This window comes from Rhinolophus sinicus, linkage group LG10 (genome assembly GCF_036562045.2).
Source record: "Rhinolophus sinicus isolate RSC01 linkage group LG10, ASM3656204v1, whole genome shotgun sequence".
In the NCBI taxonomy this organism is placed as follows: Eukaryota; Metazoa; Chordata; class Mammalia; order Chiroptera; family Rhinolophidae; genus Rhinolophus; species Rhinolophus sinicus.
The window spans coordinates 81,894,009-81,920,401 of record NC_133759.1 but is presented as its reverse complement, the minus strand read 5'-3'; the positions used below and the strand labels follow the sequence as shown (position 1 = coordinate 81,920,401).

At 33.8% G+C, this 26,393-nt stretch overlaps 1 protein-coding gene across 10 annotated transcripts in view; it reads right to left on the bottom strand.

Annotated features, from left to right (window-relative positions):
* Positions 1–26,393, bottom strand: part of ANKHD1 (ankyrin repeat and KH domain containing 1) — a 113,192-nt gene that overhangs the window by 53,312 nt on the left and 33,487 nt on the right. For 6 of the 10 annotated variants that reach the window (XM_074313634.1, XM_074313635.1, XM_074313636.1 and 3 more), the window contains exons 8-11: positions 16,245–16,482; positions 15,809–16,000; positions 9,932–10,041; positions 1,183–1,239 (exon numbers count right to left, since the gene is read on the bottom strand). In XM_074313634.1, coding sequence (XP_074169735.1) covers positions 1,183–1,239; positions 9,932–10,041; positions 15,809–16,000; positions 16,245–16,482 — 597 coding nt within the window. Of the gene's footprint in view, positions 1–1,006; positions 1,240–9,931; positions 10,042–15,808; positions 16,001–16,244; positions 16,483–26,393 lie in introns of those variants that run through there. The other 4 variants (XM_074313637.1, XM_019740240.2, XM_074313640.1 and 1 more) reach the window with 2 other exon arrangements.

Genomic DNA, 26,393 nt, shown 5'->3' with positions numbered 1-26,393 from the left:
AGATATCCCTGGGATAGCAGTTAAAATACAGACTCCCATTTCAAATCTGCTGAATTGAAACCTCTAAAAGTGGGACCACAAACCTTATTTTAAAAAGTATCTCAAGTTTTGAGACTTATAGCTAGAGAGAGATTTATAATCACATTTCCTTTAACAAGCCCTGGGAGAAATATTTTATCTGAAATAAACTCAGCTTTACTTTCTTGATAAGAGCCTGAGATATTACACAAACTGAGTAAAAGTTCACATTTTCATATATTTTGGGAAATAAATTTACTTTGTTCAAATTAGAATGTAATAACAACTTATTCACAAGCCAATAATAAAGATACTTAATAAGCATTATAATTAAGAGTGGCTTGATACTGAAAAATTCATTTTAAATGGCCTAAATTAATTGTGATCTAATCACAATGTATTCCTAACTCATAATTAAGCACTGCTCCTGATTTTAAACAAATCTCTTTTGATTACAATGGATATTAACTTTGCTTGACTTTTAAGACCATCAGGCACAAATTCCACACACTTTTCCAAAAGAAATGTTTGCCTACAAACAAGTATTCACCTTAAAAACCAATTTCAAAAGGAGGTAACAGGAGAAAATTTTAAGGAGATTTTCACTTTATATAAATTAGGGCATGAATAACATTTTTAATTGAAAAGACTCATTTTGCATCAGAGTTGTTTTTTTCTTTTATTTCCATCCACAAATTTATCCATTAAATAATATAACTAATGTTTTCATTTACCTGAGGATTTTATAAAACAATCCAACATATTACCCTATATCTAAATTTCAGATTCTTTTAATAAACAAGTTGAATACAAAGGACTTTATAATTGAGATTTTCTCTCTGGGGTATCTTAACTCTCCCAACAAGGGAGAATACAAAAGAACTATGTGAATAAGAAAATCTATTTTCACCTAAGAGGTTTTTTTTTTTGTTTGTTTTTTTTTTAAGGAATACCACATAAAAAGAATACTAAGGAAGCAAATTACTAGTAATGTAAATCTCTTTTTATTGGAACTTCATAATATTTTCCAATTGAAGAAGATTTCCTTTGTCACCCACCAGGGTTCTGGAACTTCTTGGCTGGAATTCAGATATCCAGAGTTCTGGTTACCTACAACATCTATTCTTTATGTAGTAGCTTACAAGCATCAAAGGCCACCCTCACCTGATGCTTGGCCGGATCTATGCCCTCCAAAATAGTCTTCATGTCCTCCTGCTTGTCCTGTGAAAGGAAAAAGAACAACTCACGGATCTGATTCCAAAAATAAAAATCACAATTGGCCATGAAGACCGTGTGACTGGTACTTCAGCTGCTAGGCTTCATTAACTCGGGATCTTCAACTAAAAAGATTCTCATCTGTAGAGACCATAATCTCAGGAGCAGTTATGATTCTTTTTAAGGGTATGATAATATGGTTCTCTACCAATATAACTTCAATATAAAGCTTAACATATGCAGATATAATTCTTCTGAACTATTTAAATTCATGCCTGTCTCCAAGCACAACTAAAGCCACAAAATCAAGGGCAGTATCTTTTAACATCTAACCAAAGAAAATAATTAAATCAAAAGAGTTGGGAATATCACAAGTTGGGAGAAAACATAAGGAAAATACTGTAAGATGATTAAATAGTTATGTAGTTCCCCCTCCCCCATTATAAATGCACTCAGTGCTTACACTTTTCAACTAAAACAGGAAACTTCAAAGAACTTGAGAGATGGAATATCTATATTTTCTCTAGACCTAGACTCCTGAGAGAGAGGTGAGACAGGGATATATACGGTTGAGGAAACAGCAATAACCTTTGCAGTCACTGAACAGAGTCAACTAAGTCTCCAAATAAAAGAAATGCAGCCTAGAGAGGGCTTCACTCTAAGTCACTCCTCCCTTCTACCTGGGTGATGTGCTTACTTACCCTAAGAGAATGCATGCTCCTATGGTAGAGGTTTGGTGAGAAAGTATTCTGAGACAACTATATGATTTGAGAGGCTGATTGTTAAGGCTCACTTCCTCTCCCTGCCCCACCCCTGTATGATTTTCAACAAATAGGAAGCCCCATTTGAATATGAATAATAAGCACAAAGTATCCAATATAGAACCTATTAAGAAGTTCCTACAAACATGGAAACAATAAAATTTTAGTCAATATTCCCCTATATTTTTAAACAAATTAAAGAGAACATGAACTCACGGCTAGACAAAGAGATATAATAGCAAGAAGAGATTTAAAAGTGAGTTGGAAGAGCAGAAGAAACTAAGTAATAAAGAAACCATCAAAAACCACATTAGAAGCAGGAAGAGGCGGAGGAGCAGCAAAAATCTTCAGTTAAAAATCACTCGCTGTTTTCCAGGAAAAACTAATCTAGACTAATAAACACCAAGACACATTCTGGTGAAATCACAGAGGTTTAAGTATAATGAAAGAATCTTATGATAATCCAGGCATAAATAGGAAGTTACTTACATATAACAGGGACTATTCTAGCAGGCTTTGGCAATATTCAGTACCACAAAACAGTAGAATAGAGAGAGGGCTTGCTTAGAATTTTGAGGGAAAAACAAGTGATTCATTAATTTTATATATGGCCATATTTGTTTATAAATACAACATACAGTAGTTTCAAAAATGCAAGCCCTGTGAGCTTTTTTTTTAGGGGAGAGGAGTAAATTCAAGTCAATATACCAATATCAGCCAGCCAAAAAGTGAGGCAAGTTTAAAAATTTAGGAATTAAGAGGCTATGTAATATGAAAGACTAGTAAAGTAAACACTGAATCCACTTAAATATACAGTTAAAGTTAAACAACTGTGAGAAATAGGGTCATAGAACACAAATGTTTAAAATCATGGTAACGTAAAAAATAACTCCTGAAACTCCTATGGTGGAAGATACATTAATCTCCTCTCTCAGAATGAAGTCAATAGATAGTGTTTGAATATTTGATTTTCAAAAAATAAATTTGTTCTTTAAAGAAATGAACAAAAAATTTCAAAATTTGCATTTGTAAATGATGTCTGAATAGTCTTCCAGAAAGTAACTTTATACCTGTGCTTTATAGAGCCGGGAGGTGCAATTAATGAGCAGCTCATAGGGCTACTTGGAACACGGGGAGATTTTTTAGATAAAACAAACCTGGGGACTATGATCAAAGATTAGAATATTAAAACATGAAGAATGGATGGAAGGAAGGAAGAAAGGAAAAATGGAAGGAAGGGAAAGAGGGAAGGAAGGTGAGAGGGAGGGAGGGAGGGAAGGATCTAACTCATGTTACTGAGAATATGGGAAGTGAGGAGGTCTCAGTCATTAATAGAAGTATAGACTAATTCGGCATTTTTAACCAATTTTGCAGCAACTAACAAAAATTTAGATGTGAACTCTTTGATATTCCAACAATTTCACTTGCAGGAATTTATCCCTATAGATATATTTATAAAAGTAGCAAAAATATATAAATATGCTTAACAATATTTAGCACAGTCGCATTTGTAATATATAAAATTGTAATAACCCAGATGTTTATGAATAACTGGTTAATAAATTAGATAGAACACTGGGTACCTGTGAAAGGAAATGAGAAATCTATAGGAACTGACATAGAAAAATATTAATAAGAAAAAAGTTGCAGAAGAGTATACTCATATATGGTAACAAGTCCTTTTGTATAAAAAAAAGACGTATAGCCCATATACACAGAATATATATATACTTGGGTGTATAGAAATGTCTAGAAGGACACACAACATATTGCTTAAATTAAAAAAAAAATAACTTACAAAAGAAGACCTGGTCCACATTTCTATTTTATAAGATTTAACATAGATAACAAACTGATCCTTCAAATTTTTTATTTTATTTTAGGGGAAGTCCATATTAAATCCCATTTTAAGGAAATAATTTCCAGGAATAAGAACAAAAGGGTGCTAATGTTTCCATTAGCTCAACTATTCTAGGAAAATGCTCCCCAAAAGTTCATTTGCTTGGTAGAATACAGTCCAAGGAAAACAACAAGGGTCAGAGAACTTACTTTATGGTTAGGGATGAAAATCAGTGATAGTCCACTGTGACATCTTCAAAGGGCTCTATTTCCTTATCAGTGTAAAAGTGCTTCAATTTTTATTAAAACATTAAAAATAATAAACACTTAAAAGCTATGGTCAACACTACAGAGAAAATCAGTATAATGAAAATCAAAAGTCTATTTCAATAAGGAATTATATGAAGAATTAAACATTGATAAGAATGTTTCTTTTAATGTATGTGATTTTTCATCATATATACATAAACTAACTCTAGAAGGATAGAAGAAATGAACAACATTAATTGCCAATGGAGAGAAAAACCGGGTACCCATGGGATCTTTTTATACTTTGTAAATTTTGAACCATGTAAACGTTATTACGTACTTAAAAATAAGAAAAAAATATTTTTCAAGTAATTTTAAGAATTTCGTTAAATATAAATTTAGCCACAATGAGGAAAATAACTAATTGACATAGGACCAACTATTATTCAATATGGCAAAGACCCCATAATTAGCAACACTATGCCTACCATACTTCTTTAAATGGGTTCTATTTATTTTCTCCGATCCATTTCATCTAAAGCAGATTTATTATGAGCATAAAGAAAGGAATCATGTTCTATCTCATGTCTTTGGGTACCCTCTCCCTCTTCCACCCCTATCTTTAAGGTGACAAACATTGTAAAGTAAAATGGAATTCTAAAGTCCTTGTTTTACATTGAACATTTCTTATGTATACTTGAAAGCCAAAGCTGAGAAAACAATCCTAATCAGAGGAAATTTTGAAAAGTCTGAAGATTTAAAAGATGAGATGATGTAACTCAAGTTTATTTGCTATTTGAAATAAACTTTAACTGCCGGAAAAGGAGAATCAATTTATAGTTGGATAATTCCAAAGATCATCTAGTCCATTTAATACATCCAACAGGTAGTTGGTCAAGTTGTTCTTTAAAAATCATAAAATTAGATTTCTTAAGCTAGGTCATTAAAGATCATCTGGTCCAAACCCTTCATAAAAAAGGGAGAGAATGAAGAGGGGGGAGAGGGGAAGAAAAAAAGGAAGCCTATGAAAATTTAAGTGATTTGCCCAAGGACACCCAGCAGAGCCAAAGAATATTTACACGACCTTGGTAAAATATTCCAGAAAATGTTATCAAATTTCATTTTATAGATGAAAAAATTGAGGCAAATGTTTGCTTACAGATCAGTGATTCGATGGCTATGATGAAAATTTAGGTGCCTTGTCTAATGTTCAGCATCAGTTCTTTCTAAACAACTTAGCACAGCTTTTGTCACTCATTAGACCTCCACTCAGATCTAGAATTGTAGGATGCCTTTCATAGGCACTTCTTCTGTTAAGTCAGTCTACTTTTGAATAGCAATGCAGGCCTATATAATGATAAATTGGGTCACAAAAATCTCTCGATAATATAACTAGAATGTATTTACCTTCTCTAATATCTGTTAGTTGTTCATTATGGGAAATTCTCCTTGAGTTCAGAACCTACTGATCAGTTATGATAACTCTTCTAGAAATAAAAAACCAAAGGAGCTGGAGACAAGGAAGAAATACTTTTTAACTGATTTATATATCACTCTACCTCCCATTCCAACTTTAGCTTTGTTGGCAAATACATATGAAGAAAATGCCACAGAAGATAAATATTTCTTCTGTCTTAACAAATGTATCAATGATTTCATGCTGAAATTAATATGCCATGGTAAAAAGAGAAAGATTCTACCATCTTCACAAATGGTTTGAGAAACACAAACACCAAAACACCTTTTACATGTTAGCCAACTCAACTAAACATACTATCCATACCCCTCATCAGGGCTTTGGAAATTCTGAATTGATATAGTCATCTTTCATACACAAGGGTCGTGTCTGTAACACGGGGATGGAAACCAGGAAAATATAGACAACAAAGTCGGTCGAAATTAAAAGCAAGCAAGAGAAAAAAAAAAGTAGAGTAGTATTTTATAATCCAAATTATACTGTTAAATAGTTAACTATATAAAATTCTCCACCTTCAACTTAAGAAGTATAATTGCAGGTTGGTTAGAAGACTGTGGTAAGAGAAATCAAGTCATAAGTGCTTGAGCTGAAGTAAGCTATAGAGATGAGAACAAGTATGAAATATTAAAAGTCTGCCTTCTGGTCTAAAGACTAGTAATTGGGGAGAATGGCCTAGGCAGGGTTGTCCAAACTTTTTTCAACGTTTTTTACCAAGGGTTATATGCGGTAAAATACACAAATAGCCGGGCCACTCACTCGAGGTGAAGTACGTAGTGCCTCACCTGGTTTATTTAAGTAAACTAAATATATTTTTGGAATTTGCTGCAGGGCCAATAAAAAATGGATTGCGGGCCGCAGTTGGCCCGTGGGCCGCAGTTTGGACACCCCTGGCCTAGAGTAACACAGGACAGTATAGCATTGGCTGAAGGACCATGGGAGTCTGTCAACTTCAGTTTTTAAATGGTATTTATTGGTTGTTTCTGGTAAAGCAGTTCAGTAACAAATTTGTAAGGAGACTGCTAATATGAAAACTCCTTCTCAGAGAAATAAGATTAAGTAGTTTCCAAAGACTGTCTGTTTTTTCCTAAATATTTCTTTTAGAGTTTAAGCACTACAGACTGTTAATGGATTTTAATACAAACTTTCTTACAATGGGTTTACATCATTTTGTACCTGTAATCACACCAAATACTAAAAAAAAACCTGAGCCAATAAACAAAGATACTATGCAGAGGAAAAAACACACATAAAGAAATAATATTTATTTCAAAATATAATGATTCCCATTATAGTGGTAACAAGAGATGTAAATAACAGGACGATATGAGTTAGGTCATTTGTTCAGGGCTCTCTGCTTATATTATAGAATAAGCTCAGTGCCTATAGAGTAGTTAAAATGATTCTGCATGTTAAACAGGGAGAATTTACAAAAAACTCTGGAATTAATGGACAATTTTTAATTTAATTATTGATTTTTCAAAAAGAACATTTTAAGTGGCCTATTTAATAATATTAAACTAGTCCAAAGATTTTAAATAATGGATTATTCAAATTTATGCAATTAAAAAGTTAGATAAACTACATAATCCTTAATCTCCAAATACAATGGATATTCAGTGTGCTTTTAACTGCAAGTATCTATAAATATTTTTAATTTGAAATATTTCAAAACTAGAAAAAAATGAAGTTTCAAATAACTAAGCTTCAAATTAGAAGACACACATATTATGAGGATCTACCTGAAAATGCTCTAGTATGCCATCAGTTCTGGCTATGAATTTTTTAAAAGCAATAAATAAGAAAATTTCTAGATTTTCTTCAAAACTAAGTTCTCCATTATACCCACTATACATTTAGATGAAAAGCCCTAAAACTTCTCAGTTTCACCTCAGGAAACAATACAAGAAAACTAAACTGTTGCATTAAATTTATTTAAAACCATAATTAATATATTAACTGATTCTGGTGCAGAATAATTCGAAGAATGGAAACAACAGTTTTAAAAATATAATATCAAATCTTGAATTATAGCAAAAGTTAAGCTCTAAAATCTAACAAAGCATAGGGGTTGGTCCAGACTCTGTTCCAAAGGCTTACTTGCACATCCTTATTTCAAAGTGAGGGTAAAAATAGTTCCCCAAAAAGGGAAGGTTCTTTGCCAACCTACAAAAACACCTGTTTAACTTAAAGAACTAGTAAACCTAGATATCAAAAATACACCTCAGGGACGCCAGAAATGGAATTTATCTCCACTCCTTGCAATGGAGGACAAGATAGATGCTACTGCCTTGTTAGCTAGTAAGAATTATGGGTCACTTTTTCTCAGGACTCAGGGACTAATATGCCTGTTTTACTCACTTCTTGTGTTTGACTAGGTCTTTTTTCAAACTCCCTCTGGCTTATAACAAAGCCTGAAATCACAAAGGTTATTTACAGGTTTTAAATATCAAACTTTCTGTACTTTCCCATACTTTCCATATCTTCTATAAAGAATATGTAATTAGGAAAAGAACTAGTATTAAAATTGAAATGTCTCTCCAGAGTGCAAAAGCATGGAATAAGTAACATATTTTTAAAAGTTAAAATCAATATATAAAATAATTCAAAAGGAGAAAATAAAAGTTACGCACATGAAGTTATTAAATCTAACAGTGTTTATAAATGAAAACTGAAAAGCAAGTAAAAAGTTCAATAATAAGTGAATGATTATGGTTCATCAACTTGATGGAATACTATGCAAGAGTTGTAAATGTAGAAATTGTAGCATTATGGAAAAAATTATGAAAAACAGTGGAAAAATAGAAAATAACCATATTATACTATGTAATTACACGTAAATATGAATGCATAGAATTCAAAATAGAAAAATAAACAATTATGTTAAAATAACAGTATTACCCTCGTATTTAATTAAGATATATATTCATCTGAGCCATTTCTAAAATTTTATTTTAAATGTAAAATATTCTGATAAATTCAAATCTTTCTATCTGTTCATTTAATGCAATTCTTCTAAGGAATTCTAATCACAAACACTATACCTAATTCCAGAAGACTATAAAAATAAAACATTTGAAAATATTTCATAATAGATGTCTAACCTGGTCAAAATCAGTAAAGTTTTGTTGATCAGAATGCATTTAACAGATAGTTCCTCTTTTTCCTATTTAATATTTTCAGAAGAACTCTCAACAGGGTAATAAAGGACTTTGCCATAGAAAAATGGGAGAAGGAAGAAAGAATTCAGGTAAGAATTCAGAGGATAAGAGTATTAAACTTCGTTTAATCTTTTATGCTCTTCCCTATTTATTTCAAGTGATGAAATACTTCAATTCTTAATTTTTATAGATGACTCAAAGCAACTCTAAAAAAGGAAAAAGATATAGAAAGAAGGTAGAAGATTGAAATCTACTTAAAATATCTCTCTGTCATAATTCTCAAATAAAAAAGTACACCTCAGAACTTCTAACTGATGGGGAAGATCCTAATTAATGAGAATGAATGCTAGTGTTACCGTTATAATATTTAGTATTTGTAGAAACGATAATAAATGGCATATACTATACATTTACTTTAGTCAGTAATTATTTTCGAACAATGTTCTCAGGTATCTATTTGGGAATGTCTGTTATTGGAAATGCTTTAAAAGGCAATATTTGCATATTTCCCCGCCAAATACCTGAAACTAATAAAGTTGACCCATTAAAACACGTCTCATAAATTTTTATGAAATATATAAAGGAATTCTGGTACTAAGTCTAGAAAGCAGTTTAAAGTACCCTTACAAAATAAAAATGAGCTAAAGCACACATTTCATTAAGAAGCATGAACGTTTAAGTGGCATATGATTTACAATTTACCATAGTTGTAAAGGAATATTACATATATGAACCTGCCACCTAATGGGACATTTTGAAAAGCCAGAGTAGAAAATACTGAAAGAAGAGAAAAATAATAGAATGCTTTAATAATGTTGTTAGGAAGATGATAGTAGCTTTGTTTTTAAATGTCTAATTAGAGAAACAAAAGAAATCACGCAAAGTGATTTGATAGGTTATTCTAATCTGTAAACATATCTTGAATTTATGATATGTCTAATACAGGGCAGTTTAAAAAGTTCAGGAATGCTAAATGGGATTGGGGCGAGAGGAAGAAACAAACAGTTTTACCTAGGAAATGAAATAGTATGCCCTATTAAAAACAAACTATTTTTAAATACATTTAATAAATGCAACAAAACTAGAACAGCCAAACTTAAAAAAAGTTATTTTGTACAAAGCATGCAAACATAAATCTTTACTGTGTTTTCTAAATGTTAAAAATAAATGAATGAGTATTAACACAAAAATATTTGAAATTAAAAATATCTTACTAAATCGGCCCCTGCTTGAAGTAAAACATCTGCAACGTCAGTATGTCCATTTTCACAAGCATAGGTTAAGGCTGTGTCTCCTGTTGCTGTTGTAGCATGAACATTAGCACCTAGCAAACAAAAAAATTATACATTTATTTTGTGAATTTTAAAATTAGATTATTTCAATTTTGCAATTTGGTGAAATTGATAAACCCCAAATATGAAAATATCACTATGTATTTTAAATATCCTAATTTCCCTTTAAATATGCTTTGTAAAAATGCTTCTAGCCACACAGAAATGAACTATACTAAATGATTTTAAAACAGTAAAATTTGCCTACATATCCCCAGTAAGATATACTCTAAGAAATAAAAGAGCTGGAAAAACAAAAAATATTAAACAGTTTTCAGAAATCATATTGGTGGTAGTGTGGGACCTTAATTCTGAGACAGTTCTATGAATGTTTTGGTAAAAATCAAATGAGTAATCCTTTGGTGAGAAGTGAAATTTTTGGCATGGTTGAGAGAAAACACAGATGAGATTGTTTAAGTAAAAACCCTATGGTTCTGGGCCAGCCCGGTAGCTCAGGCAGTTAGAGCTCCATACTCCTAACTCTGAAGGCTGCCAGTTCGATTCCCACATGGGCCAGTGGGCTCTCAACCACAAGGTTGCCAGTTCGATTCCTCGACTCTTGCAAGGGATGGTGGGCTGTGCCCCCTGCAACTAGAAAACGGCAACTGGACCTGGAGCTGAGCTGCACCCTCCACAACTAAGATTGAAAGGACAACAACTTGACTTGGAAAAAAAAAAAGCCTGGAAGTACACACTGTTCCCCAATAAAGTCCTGTTCCCCTTCCCCAATAATAAAACAAAACAAACAACAAAAAAACCCTATGGTTCTGAAATGGAGCTATAGACATAAATTAATGATGTATATTTATCTATAAGAAAAACAAATATTTCCTAACTCTGACCAACTAAAAAGGCCTCGAGACAATGATAGATCAAGCCTAAATAGCATCTCTAGCTTAGATTGTGGTCTCTAAGTACCATCTCCCACTAAATGGAATGAGGGTTTCTTAGAAAAATGATTGGTTCCAAGATTAGGGCAGGATCTGCATAAGATGAGCCATATCATAAAGCAAGGAAACCATCAAAGACTATAATAAGATCACATCAAAAGGATTTAGGAGCTCGCCTTATTGACCACAGATAGTCAAACTGCCCCATCTTTCGACAAGTTTTGCATTAAAAAAAAAAATGGAGTAAAAGCCATCATATACGTTATACATATGTTTAAATCCAAAAGTTCAAATTAAGGTTCAAATGAAAAACTACAAAAAACCCACTTCATTGGTCACCACTGATGGAGGCTTAGGGGACCAGCTCACTATTTTGTAAACTGTCAAATAAAAGGTGACTTATACCTAAGAGTAACCAAATAGTTCATGAGGGGAAGTTTCTCTCTCTATCTCCCTGTCTCTGTCTCTTTTGAACCTGAAAAGGCTGGTTGTCAAAATTTCTCTTTATAGACCTATTCCAGCTAATAAACAAGTAAGCAATAATAGAATCTAACCACTTTGCAACCCTTAATGAATTAATGGATCTAAGCAATAGTCATCAATAGCTAATAATATTACAAAAAAAAAAGAGAGACAATCAGATATTTACTGTCTCCTGAAGACAGTACAGAAATACTACCTATGAAGTAGTCTAGTACACACACACACACACACACACACACACACACACACTCCATACCTGAATTCAATCAAGACTCTACATCTAAGACCCGAAACCATAAAACTCCTAGAAGAAAATATAGGTGGTGAATTTGCAGACATTACCCTGAGTAATATTTTTATTGATATATCCCTTTGGGCAAGGGAAGTAAAAAAAAGCAAAAAACATATGAGATTACATCAAACTTAAAAGTTTTTTCACAGCAAAGGAAACCATCAATGAAACAAAAAGGCAGTCTATTGAATGGGAGAAGATATTTGTCAGTAATACATCTGGTAAGAGGTTAATATCCAAAATTTATAAAACACTCATTCAGCTCAATACCAAAAAAGCAAGCAACCCAATTAAAAAATGGGCAGAGGACATGAAGAGACGTTTCTCTAAAGAGGGCATACAGATGGCCAACAGTCATATGAAAAAATGCTCAACCTCACTAATCATTAGAGAAATGCAAATAAAAACCACAATGAGATACCACCTCACTCCGGTCAGAATGGCTATCACCAATAAATCAACAAACAACAAGTGCTGGCAAGGGTGTTGAGAAAAGGGAACCCTGATGCAGTGTTGGTGGGATTGCAGATTGGTGCAGCCACTGTGGAAATCAGTGTGGAGGTGTCTCATAAAACTGGAAATGGAACTATCTTATGACCCAATAATTCCACTCTTAGGTATCTATCCAGAGAAATCCAAAACGCTACTTCAAAAAAATATATGCACCCCTATGCTTATTGCAGCGCTATTTACAATAGGCAAAACTTGGAAACAACTGAAATCACTGGTAGACAACTGGAGTAAGAAACTGTGGTACATTTATATAATGGAGTATTACTCGGCTACAAAGAAGAATGAAATCTTACCATTTGCAACAATATGAATGGACCTAGAGAACATTAAGCTAAGTAAAATAAGTCAGACAGAGAAAGACAAATACCATATGATCTCACTTATTTGTGGAATCTAAAGAACTGAACAAATGAGGAAAGTAAACAGAAATAGTCTCAGAAATATAGAGGAAAAACTAATGGTTGCTAGAAAGGAGGGGGGTGGGCATGAGGAAGAAGGGGAAGGGATTAGACAGCATAAATTGGTAACTACAATATTGGCACAGGGATATGAAAGACAGTTTGGGGAATATAAGCAATAATGTTAAGATTTTGATAGGTACATGTCTTATTAGGGAGACCACTTCATGGTATAGATGCTTGATCACTGAACTGTACACCTGAAACTGAAGCTGAATAATATTGTATGTCAACTATAATTTAATATATATATATATATAGTCACGGGACATGGAGTATAGCATAGGGAATAGAGTCAATGGAATTATAATAGCTATATACGATGTCAGAGAGCAATAGATTGGGGGGGCTTATTAGTAAGGAGTGAAATGTCTAACTATTGCATTGTTTTGTGCACTTGAAACTAATTTAAAAATTTTAAAATAAATAAATAAATAATTTAGATACAGAGGAAAACGACTCTAGATCTAACTAAGACTTTATGGGAAATCCAAGGGACAGAAAAACAAGTTAAATGAAATCACTGAGATGCAATTAGAAAAATCCATATTCTGTAAAGCCTAAAAAATAAACATTTCATTTCTTCAACCAAAACTTGTAAGGAATAAGAAAAGAAAGATGGAAGGGGAGCACATAGATAAAAAGAGATTTAACAGACATATTGAGTAATAGTTATTATATGAGTCTTACTTGAATCCTGATTCAAAAAAGTCATTAAACATACACATACACATATAAGACTATCAGGAAAATATGACCTGCTTGGATATTTAATACTAAAGAAATATTATTTATAAACTGTAGGCAGAAAATAGTAGTTATTTTTTAAAAAGATTATCTTTTAGAGATACATATTGAAATATTTATTGATAATTTATAAAATAAATCTTTAAAATAATTTACTTTCAAATTTAAAAAAATTAAATTTTAAATTGAAAAAATGTTTTTGTAATTATTTATGGTGACGGATGTTAACGAGACTTATTGTGATCATTTCACAATATATACAAATATAGAATCATGATGTACACCTAAAACTAATATGTTATATATCAGTAAAAAAATTTTAAATGTTTAATTATTAAAAAAATTATAGTTTTGTAAAAATAATGGGGGACTGAAGGGTGTATAGATAAAATGAGACTGGTCACAAATTAAAAACTGTTAAAGCCAGGTGATGGGTTTGTTATACTGTATTTTCTGTATGTTTGAAAAAAATGCCATAACAAAAAGGTTTTTCATTTTTAAAAAATTGTATAGGCAATGTATAAAAAGACCTATTGGATTTTTCTTTAGTGCTACATTATAAGAACTTTATGTAAATAAATCACACTCCAATCTGGAAAAGAAATTTTTTTAGGTAGTCATCATATGAAAAAGTGATTCTCAAAACTATGAATAGTTATGGAAACTACATGCTTCAAATTAGCAAAAGTAGCTCTATAAGGGAATCAATTGTGATGGAATTGAAAAGACAATGTCAGGAGTTCTAAATTTGAATACTGGCTTTTGGTTTCGTTCAGGAAATTATGTAACATGATTGTGCATCAGTTTCCATACCTATAATAGCATGTTTAATATTTCTTACTATACAGGGACCAGTGGTAATTAATAGCATTAACAGAGTTGAGCAGAATGTCTGGTATTCAATAATTTCTTAGTAAACATTTATTCCTTCTTTTAAAAGCCTTGTACAATAGCACGGGTATACTTACAAGAGAGGTGTAAAAAGAACGTAAAAAGGTAACCACTGGTAGAAACAGACTCTTTTATTTTGTTTTAATTGAGGTATAACTGACATGAGAAAGACTCTTGAATGGGACAGTTACTGAAAATGATGAAGGAACAATGACTGAACAGTGCATACACTAACCACAGTGATTAATACTATTTGAGTTAGGGAAGAGGTCAGTTTGTGTGATTGGTTTGTGCATTAGTTCAAAATCTAAACAATCACCTGAACCATTAACAAGCTGGATTAATAAATTGTTTCGGTAATAATTCAAAGGAAAAATTGAGGCTGGGCCATATTCAAATTAATATTAACAGTGAAAGCCCAAAAAGGATGAATAAAGCTTTGCTAAATATTTTATTTTCCTTTATATAATAATTTCTTTATCAAGTTTTAAACGCTATTATCAGAAGTAGATAAAAAGAAATATTTCACATTATTTCTAAAGAATATATAAAGGTGGAGTGGCCAGATGGCTCTGTTGGTTAGAGCACGGGCTCTGAATAGGGTTGCCGGTTCAATTCCCACATGAGCCGTGAGCTGCGCCCTCCACAACTAGATTGAAGACAAGGAGCTGCCGCTGAGCTTCCGGAGGGGTGGCCAGATGGCTCAGTTGGTTAGAGCAGGAGTTCTCAACAAGGTTGCCAGTTCAATTCCCACATGGGATGGTGGGCTATGCCCCCCGCAACTAAAGATTGAAAAAATGGAGACTGGACTTGGAGCTGAGCTGCGCCCTCCACAACTAGATTGAAGGACAACGACTTGGAGCTGATGGGCCCTGGAGAAACACACTGTTGCCCAATATCCCCTAATTAAAAATAAAATAAAATTATATATTATAAAGGTTTATGTCTACCTGGATCAATTCTTATTTTGCTTTATAAAACTACAATATTCTATGTAAAAACACTTTTGTTACTATTGCTTAACAATGTGTAAATCACAAATTATTTTAAAACTAAGTACTTCTGCCAAAAAATAAAACCCCCACTTGGGGGGGGTGTGTGTGTGTGGGTGTGTGTGTGTGTGTGTGTGTGTGTGCGCGCGCGCATGCGAAGACCAAGAAATGAACATGCTTAAAGGTACCAAATTATGATCTCTATACTCTCTTCTTATTAACAGAGACTAGGACAAACTAACTTCTCCCTTCCAGAAACCACGAACCACTCACTGGAGAAAGAAGGTCAACGAGAAGCCTTATGATCACTAAGCAAACAATAATAAGAAAGCTTTTAAAAAATGACATTTTTGGAGATTTAGGAGGCTAAGAAGTGCGTTAAATTGTGGAGCTGTCTTTCAATTTTTGTGGAAATGAAAAAGTTAAGGTTAATTGTTCAAGTTATGAAAGCAATACAAAAGCCTTTTTCTAAAAGGCATTTTAAAGCCACATACCGGCAGCCAGTAAATATTTAACCAACTCCAGGTGTCCCTCCTGAGAAGCTTCCATCAGAGGCGTGGAGCAGCCAAGTTCAATATCAGCCCCTGCCTTAATCAGGAAGTCTGCAACTTCAGAAAATCCTCCACAGCAAGCCAAGGTCAGTGCAGTTTCTTGAGTTTCTTCTGTCTGGGCATTTATATTTGCTCCTAGCGGAAGCATAAAAATAGATTAAACGAGTGGCGAAAGACTTCTGATAAAGATATTAATTGTTCTCAATTGTGATAATCATCTCTATCTTCTCTGCTTTTGGAGTTCCTTCCAGAGTGTTGATAATTTACTTTATCATCAGTGCAAAAAAAAATATTTCAGTTGTAGTAAATGTCATGGATACTGGCACAAAAACATTCAAAAGAAATTTCTTTTTTTTATTAAGAAGTAAAAATACTTTACCTTGTGCTAAAAGCAGTGCCACCATCTCTTCGTGTCCTTCTCGAGCAGCTTCCATCAAGGGAGTGTATCCTTCATCATTAACTTCTTCAAGATTTGCTCCCCTTTCAATAAGAAGAGCTGCCAATTCAACGTGTCCTCCACAGGCAGCTAGTGTTAACGGAGACTCGAATGAATCTGCTGGCATGTTCACTTGAGCACCACTATCCAAAAGCAAACGTGCTACTTCTACATGTCCGTCCTGCAGATTTTCAGAAGTAAAACAAGAGGAGGAAAAATTTTTTGAGATTTTTAAAGTGGGAAAAGAGAAGCAAGAGATTGAGGAAAGACAGAAAGAAAGACAAAAAGATGCAGCTTAGATTAATATATACTATCATGCCCAACTGAGCAATTTGAGATGTTTTATCAAAAGTCCATTAACATTACCTTACTTTTGAGCAAGCCCAAAATTTTCCAAAAGAATCAGACTTGTGACAAACAATTCCAATTCCAAATAATTTTGAATTTCCACATTCTCTGAAGTTCAAAGAAACTTAAATCGAGAGTCAACAGTACCTCAAAACAATTAATGTTTATACTACTGCCAGGTCAAATATAGCTACACCCTCTATCTTAGGTGTCATGTTTCAGTATAGGAACTATATTAGATCTAGTTAAGAAACAAAGACTTGGCAAAAAATAACACGACAAAATCTGTGAAGTCATTACCACTTGGGATTATGTCACCAAGGTAAACCCCTGTGGACTGATACACTATATTTTCTTCACCACTATCTTGTTGCAATGAGGCAAAGAATTTTACAAAGACGTAAAAATAAATATCGGATTCACTTGTAAATTATTTTACCATGGGCCAATCAGCATAGATAGTAAGGCAATTAACTAAAACATTCTCATCATAGAGAGTATCCATTCTATCACTTCATCACCATAAATACCATTCATTAGTTTCAAATTCTTTAATTTAAAATTTTATGTAGGCCTTAACTCTTGTGGCATATAAAGTCAGATGCTATATTGTTTTATATTTCAAAAATGACCAAAATATTGCTAACAAGAAGTAAAGATTGAGTAGAAAAATACAATTTTATAAGGTTGGACAATTCTTTTATTAAATAATTAATTTAAAAAACATTAATTAAGTGTTAGATTTCAGTATCCATCAAGTTTCATTATTCCTAACTAAATGAATAGCCTAGTTTTAATCACTTTTGACACGATGCCAAAACAAATGACTTCACATTAAAATTTCAGTTTTATTAATTCTTCAAGTGTATGTAAAATAAAATATATTTAAACCAAATTACTGCATTGAGTTAATTTGGTGATTAAATACATTTCTAATTGAAAAGAAAATAAGGATTTACAAGTGTTCACAGATCAGGGAACTAATGTTTTGCCTAAGCTCCTGCAGGCTCCGAATAAATTGTTTTGTTTGAATTTACTTATCAACATATCTTGAGTACATACATTAAGAGAGGAATTGTACTAAGCATTTTTTTTATATTAATGAACAATGTTAATTTGCCAAAGGAAAAAAGATAAAGAAATTGTTTTAAAATCCAATCTAGGTCTAATATTGTTATAAGATTTTTTTTTTAAAGTCTAAGACTTTACTCTTAGCCATAGAATAGTAGCTGGTATTAGACTGACTCTCCTATCATAAATAACAGTAAAAATTAGGAAAAATAGATAAAGCAACTGGAGGCACTGGTCAGCAACCAAGATAAGGCTTGGTTACGATCACTGAAAGAAAGGAGCACATGAGATGAACCCTACATTCACTCCATCTTTCTCTTTTTCAGTATCTTTCAAACCTTGACACAAGGGAATATAACCTAAACAAAGAGTGAACACCTCTTTTGACAAGGAAACAAAGATCACAATACAAGACAGCCAAAATACTTCCGACTTGGGGAGTGTGGGCAGAACACCTGAGAAAAAGAAAACACAGAAAAAGTCCCCAAAATTTACATAAAATTATCCTCAGATACTTGGAAAACTCCTAAGTTGGACACACCAAAGATGAGACTCCAGGATGTCTAGCAGAGAATGGATCCTGAAAGGTTGGGGACTTTGGGAATTCAGACTCAGCCAGAATGAAAAGACCTTGATGAACATCCCAGGATTTTAGCTGAGATGACAGAATGCCATACCAATGGAGTAAGGACCTAGAGTCCTTATTCTAGGACCAAAGAGTAAGGACCTAGGAATAAGAGTAAAGCTGAAATTAAGCCTCAATAGATCAGACTAAGCCACTATAACAAGCCTGCTAGAACAAAGCTTAACAGTCTTAAAGGACAGTATAATTCAGAGCATCAAAAAGGGATCATCCACAGCATGTGGCTTACAATAAAAAATTAACAGACATATTAAGAAACAGGAAAAAGTGACTGATTGTCAAGATTTAAAATAACCAATGAGGGGTGGCCGGATGGCTTAGCTGGTTAGAGCGCGAGCTCTGAACGACAGGGTTGCCGTTTTGATTCCCACAACCAGATTGTAGACAAGGAGCTGCCGTTGAGCTTCTGGAGGGGCGCCTGGATAGCTCAGCTGGTTAGAGCACGAGCTCTCAACAACAAGGTTGCCGGTTCAATTCCCACATGGGATGGTGGGCTGTGCCACCTGCAACTGAAGATTGAAAACAGTGACTGGACTTGGAGCTGAGCTGTGCCCTCCACAACTCAATTGAAGGACAATGACTTGGAGCCGATGGGCCCTGGAGAAACACACTGTCCCCCAACATAATTTATAAAAAAACAAAATAAAATAACCAACTAAAGTAGACCCAGAAGAATCAAATATAGGAGTTTGCATAAAAGAACTTCAAAATAACTATTAATGACATATTAAAGTAGATGAAAAAATGGAGAAAATGGATGAAAAATAAATTTCAACACAGATTCAGAATACAAATACACGATATCAATATTTATATTTAAATGTAAATGGTTTAAACAAACCAATTAAAAAACACAGAGTGGCAGGGTGGGTCACAAAAAATGACCCAAATACATGCTGTCTACAAGAAACTCACTTTAGTGTAACAATATAGGCATATCAAACATAACAAAGTTTGAAAGAAAAGAATAAAAACATTTATTGGGCAAACATTAGTCAATGGAAAGCAGGAGTAGCCATATTAATATAAAGATAAAGGAGACCTCAGAACAAAAAAGATTACTAGATAGAGACAGACTTTATATAATGATAGAAGTCAATCCATGAAGACATACCAATTCTAAAAATGTGTATACACCAAACAACAGCGCTCCAAAATGTAAAAAAACAGTTAAAAGAAAAGTAAAGCAACTAAAAGAAGAAATACACAAACCCACAAGTACAGTTGGAGATTTCAACACCCCTCTCTCAACAATTGTTATAACAACTAGACAGAAAACCAGAAAGGATGTAGAAGAACTCTACCATCAATCAACAAGATCTAATCGACATTTATAGAACACTCCACCCATCAAAAGCAGAATATACTTTTCAAATGCCCAGAGAATACATGTCCACATCCTGACTAAAAAACAAGCCTCAGAAATTTTAAAGGATTGAAGTAATACAGTGTGTTCTTTGATCACAATGGAATCAAACCATAAATCATTAACAGAAAGATAACAGGAAAATCTTCAAATGTTCAAACATTTGGAAACTAAACAATGCACATCTAAATAATCCATGGGCCAAAGAGGAAGTCACAAATAAAATTTAAAAAATACATTGAGGGGCGGACGGGTGGCTCAGTTGGTTAGAGCATGAGCTCTGGGCAACGGGGCTGCCAGGTCAATTCCCACATGGGCCAGCGAGCTGCCCTCCGCAACTAGAATGAAGTCAATGAGCTGCCGCTCAGCTCCTGGGTGTCCAGATGGCTCAATTTGTTGAACATGGGCTCTTCAACCACAAGGTTGCCAGTTCGACTCCTCGACTCCCTCAAGAGATGATGGGCTGCGCCCCCTGCAACTAACAATGGCAACTGGACCTGGAGCTGAGCTGCGCCCTCCACAACTAAGGCTGAAAGGACACCAATTTGAAGCTGAATGGCGCCCTCCACAACTAAGATTGAAAGGACAAGAACTTGACTTAGAAAAAGTCCTGGAAGTACACACTGTTCCCAATAAAGTCCTGTTCCCTTTCCCCAATAAAATCTCTAAAAAAAAAAAAAAAAGCATTTAAAAAAATTTTGTAGGACAATGTTAAAGCAGTGCTGAGATGGAAATTTATGGCACTAAACACATACAATTAGAAAAGAGGAAACGTCTCAAATTAATAGTATAAGATCACATCTCAAAAGCCTAGAAAAAAAGCAAAAGAAACCCAAAGCAAGCAGAAAGAAGAAAATAAAGAACTGAGTAAAATTAAATGAAACAGAGAACAGAAAAATACAGAGAATTTTGAAAACTACAAGTTGATCCTTTGAAAATATCAACAAAATTGACAAAACTTTAGTGAGACCTATCAAGAAAAAAGACAAGACTTAAATTACTAAAATCAAGACTTAAAGAATGGACAACATTAATACTGACCATACAGAAATAAAAAAGAATTGTGGAAGAATACTGTGGATAATTGTATGCCAACAAATTAGATAACCTAGATGAAATGAACAAATTCTTAGACATAAACTACCAAAACTGACTCAAGAAAAAAACATGAATAGACGTATAAAACAATCTTGAGGGCCGGCCCGGTGGCTCAGGCGGTTAGAGCTCCATGCTCCTAACTCCGAAGGCTGACGGTTCGATTCCCACATGGCCCAATGGGCTCTCAACCACAAGGTTGCCAGTTCAATTCCTCGAGTCCCGCAAGGGATGGTGGGCTCTGCCCTCTGCAACTAAGATTGAACACGGCACCTTAAGCTGAGCTGCCTCCCGGATGGCTCAGTTGTTGGTTGGAGCACAGGCTCTCAACCACAAGGTTGCCAGTTCAATTCCTCGACTCCCGCAAGGGATAGTGGGCTGTGCCCCCTGCAACTAGAAAACAGCAACTGGATCTGGAGCTGAGCTGCGCCCTCCACAACTAAGACAGAAAGGACAACAACTTGACTTGGAAAAAAGTCCTGGAAGTACACACTGTTCCCCAATAAAGTCCTGTTCCCCTTCCCCAATAAAATCTTTAAAACAAAACAACAAAAAAACCCTCTTGAATTAGTAAACAAAAATCTTCCTACCCAGCAATCTTACACCTAGATATACTCGCATACCCAAAAGAAATGAATGCTTATTATGTCCACTAAAAGACATATAAAAGAATGTCCATAGCAGCTTTATCGTTAACTGCTGAAGTCTGTAAACAACACATAAGGTCCATTATAGCAGACTGGATAAATAAATACAATAGTCCCCCTTATCTGTAGCTTTGGTTTCCATGGTTTCAGTTACCCATGGTCAACCACAGTCTGAAAATATTAAATGGAAAATTCCAGAAATAAACAATTCATAAGTTTGAAATTGCACTTCATACTGAGTACCTTACTTGATCTGATCACATAGGCATTGTATCATCTCACATCATCACAAGAAAAAGAGTGCGAACAGTACAATAAGATATAGTGAGAGAAACCACATTCACATAACTTTCATTATTATTATATTACAATAGTCCTATTTTATTATTAGTTATAGTCATTAATCTTTTACTGTGCCTAATTTATAAATTTTACCTTATCATAGGTATGTATATATATTTTAAAAATAGTATGTATTAATACTATATAAGGTTTGGTACTATCGGCAGTTTCAGGCATTCTACTGGGGGTCTTAAAACATATACCCTGTGGATAAAGGAAGACTAATACAGTGGTATATTTATACAACGGAATACTATACACAAAAATGAAAAAGAGCAAACTAAAATGGAATGACATACATGATTTTCACATAAATAATGTTGAGTGAAAAAGGTCATACACAAAAGTATTGTATTATCCTATTTATATGAAGCAAAAACAAGAAAAATAATTTACAATGAAAGAAGTTAGAATTCTGGTTACTCTTGAAGGAAGGTAGTGACTGGGAAGGGGTGTAGGTGAGCCTTCTGGGGTGCTATATCTTGATCTGGTTGTTACATGGGTATATGCATAAGTATAACATTTCAGGCCATTTACTTAAGATTTGGCAGTTTATTGTATGTAAGTTATACCCAATTTAAAAGTTCTATATTTTCACCTTTTCTAGGAGTTTAACAAAATAGGTTTTTAAAAACAAATTCCTGATTTATTCTGCAAACAGTTATTTAGGAGAATCATTAAAACAATGTATTAAGTCTTCCAATTGTTAATTTCTTTGTACATATTACTAGCTCAGACTTTTCCCTATAATGTACTCTGATTGCTTTGAATTATTGATATATCCTTGTTAGAATAAGGATAAAAGGATACTTGTGCAGAAATACAGCAATACAGATATGGCTTGAGAATTTTTTATATTAAGAAAGATACAATTTCTAAGGAGTTGTGCAAAGATGGCTACAAATTCCTTGTCATACTCTCTCATTAATAGATAAATCTTATCCCCCCTAACCCCCCGCATCTGGGCTACCTTGTGATTGCTTTAATCTATAAAATATGGTAGAAATAATTCCATGCCAGCTCCTATTCTTTCTCGAATGCTAACCCTTGGCATCCAGCTACTATTAAAGAAGCCCATGGAGAGATTACCTATGGCCAAGAGGTGTCCAGGACTTCTAATCATCACCAAGGTGCCAGACATGTGAGTTAAACTATGTCAGAAATCCCACACACAGCCACTATCTGAGAGCACCTGCATGAGAAACTTCCCCATTGAAAGAGAACAACAGAATACCCACCCAATCAATCCACAGAATCATGAAAAATTGTAACTGACTGTATTAAGCCACTATGTTTTGAGTGATTTGTTACATAGTAGTAAACAACAAAATAGGAATTAACATAGATAATGATATACCTACTTAACCATATCTTAAAAAACATTTGGACTTCCAGGTAATTTTCTTGTCATTAAACCTGTCTTAAAAACTCAGATTGCTCTGAATTTCTTTATATTTGATGTACTCTTTGTAAATACACATACATGCATGATATCTATGTGCTTACAGAAGCAGAAGAAAAATGATTCCTGGATTAATCTGTGACTAAATATGTTAGAAACAATTTTTGGAATCCAGCATTGTGTTTATCAACAAACACAACATTTGCTAAGTAATATCCATTGAAATCTTTTTATTTTGAAAATTTGTGCTGGCAACAGAAAATTTATGTTAAGTATATTTTTGTAACTTCGTATATGAATTGTTTATTTCTGGAATTTTCCATTTAATATTTTCAGAACACGGAGAGGAGGAAACAGTTCTTAACTCATTATAGGAGACCAGCATTATCCTGATAACAAAGCCAGAAAACGACACATGACAAGAAAACTACAGACCAGTATCTTTTATAAACATTAATGTAAAAATCCTCAACAACATACTAGCAAACTAAATTCACCAGCATATTAAAAGGATTATATGTACCATGACCAAGTCAGATTTATTCCTGGAATTAAAGGATGGATCAGCATACAAAAATTGATCAATATAACACACCACATTAACAGAACAAAGGGAAAAAAAACCATATGATCATCTCCATTGACACAAAAAAAGCAGGTAACAAAATTCAAAACCCTTTCATGATAAAAACACTCAACAAATTAGGACTAGAGTAAACTACCTCAACATAATAAAACCCACAATGAAAATACATATGAAAAACCCACTCAAATATATAGTGATGGAAAGAGAACTGACTCTGGGTGATGAATACACAATGTGATTTGTAGATGATATAATACAGAACTGTACACCTGAAATCTATGTAACTTTACTAACAATTGTCATCCCAACAAACTTTAATTAAAAAAAAGAAAGAAAAAAGAAAAACCCACAATGAACATCTACTCAATGATTAAAGACAAAGATTTTCCTTTAAGGTCAGGAACAAGGCAAGGATGCCCACTTTCACCACCTCTATTTAACATAGTACTGTGAGTTCTAGCCATTAGCCAGAGTAGTTAGGCAAGAAAAAGAAAAAAGGGCATCCAAATTGGAAAGGAAGAACTAAAATTATCTGATATGCTTATATGTAGAAAACCCTAAAAACTACATACAAAAAATTGTTAGAACCAATAAGTGAATTTAACAAAGTACCAGGATACAAAGTCAACACATAAAAATTAGTTGCATTTCAAATACACTTACAATGGACAATCTGAAAGCATATTAGAAAAACAATTCCACTTACAATAGCATCAAAAAAAATAAAATCCTTAGGAATTAACTTAACCAAGGAAGTAAAATACTTGTACAATGAAAACTACAGAACATTACTGAAAGAAATTAGACTACACAAATAAACGGAAATAAATTCTATTTTCATGGATAGAAAGACTTAATACTGTTAAGAAATCAATATTACCCAAAGTGATCTACAGATTCAATGCAATCCCAACAAAAGCCCAACGGTGTTTTTTGCAGAAATAGAAAAGTCCATCCTAAAATTCACATGGACTCTAAAGGGACTGTGAAGTCACAACAATCTTAAAAAAGAATAGAGCTGGAGGGGCCGGCCTAGTGGCTCAGGCAGTTAGAGCTCCATGCTCCTAACTCCGAAGGCTGCCGGTTCAATTCCCACATGGGCCAGTGGGCTCTCAACCACAAGGTTGCAGGTTCAACCCCTCGAGTCCCGCAAGGGATGGTGGGCTGTGCCCCCTGCAACTAGAAACGGCAACTGGACCTGGAGCTGAGCTGCGCCCTCCACAACTAAGACTGAAAGGACAACTTGACTTGGAAAAAAGGCCTGGAAGTACACACTGTTCCCCAATAAAGTCCTGTTCCCCTTCCCCAATAAAATCTTAAAAAAAAAAAAAAAAGAATAGAGCTGGAGGACTCACACTCTTGATTTCAAAACTTAATACAAACCTATTGTCAACATTGTGGTACTGATACAGATAGACATACAGACAAATGGAATGGAAAGCCCCAAAATGAACCCTTGCACATATGGTCAAAATATTTTTGACAAGGGTGTCAAGACCATTCACTTGGGAAAAGACAGTCTTTTTAACAAATGATGCTGGGAAAATGGGATATCCATATGCAAAAGAATGAAGATGGACCCTTATCTAACACCACACATAAAAATTTACTCAGAATGGATCAAAGACGTAAAACTATCAAACTCTTAGAAGAAGCCATGAGACAAAAGCTTCACGACATTGGATTTGGCAATTATTTTTTGGATGTGATGTCAAAGGCACAGGCAACAAAAGAAAAAATAGACAAATTGGACTTAATCAAAATTAAAAATTTTTGTGCATGAAAGGATACTAACAGAGTAAAAAGGCAACCCACAGAATGGGAGAAAATATTTACACACTATATATCAAATAAGTGATTAGTATCCAAAATATATATAGAACTCCTAAAACTCAACAACAAAAAACAAACAACCTGATTCAAGAATGGACAAAGGATTTGAATAGACATTTCTCCAGAGATACATAAATGACCAATAAGTATATGAAGTGATTGCGCAACATCACTAATCATTAGGGAAATGAAAATCAGAACTACAAGATATCACCTCACAACCATTAGGATGGCTACTATAAAAAAAATAAAACAAAATAAAACCCAGAAAATAACAAGTACTGGTGAGGGTGTGGAGAAATTAGAACGCTTGTGCATTGTTGGTAGAATGTAAAATGGTACAACCACTGTGGAAAACAATATGGTGGTAGTTCCTCAAAAAATTAAAAACAGAATTACGATATGATCACGTAATCCCGGTTCTGGGTACATATCCAAAAGAACTGAAAGTAGGGACTTGAACAGATACTTTTACACCTATGTTCATAGTAACATTATTCAGAATAGATAAGTATGGAAACCACCCAAGTGTCCATCAATAAATGAATGGATAAGCAAAATGTTGTATATACATACAATGAAATATCATGCCACCTTAAAAAAGGAAGGAAATTCTGACACATGCTTCAACATGGATGAACCTTGAGGACACGCTAAGTAAAATAAGCCAGCCACAAAAAGACAAATACTGTATGAAGTACTTACAGTCATCAAAATCATGGATAGAAAGTAGAATGATGACTACTAGAGGATGGGAGG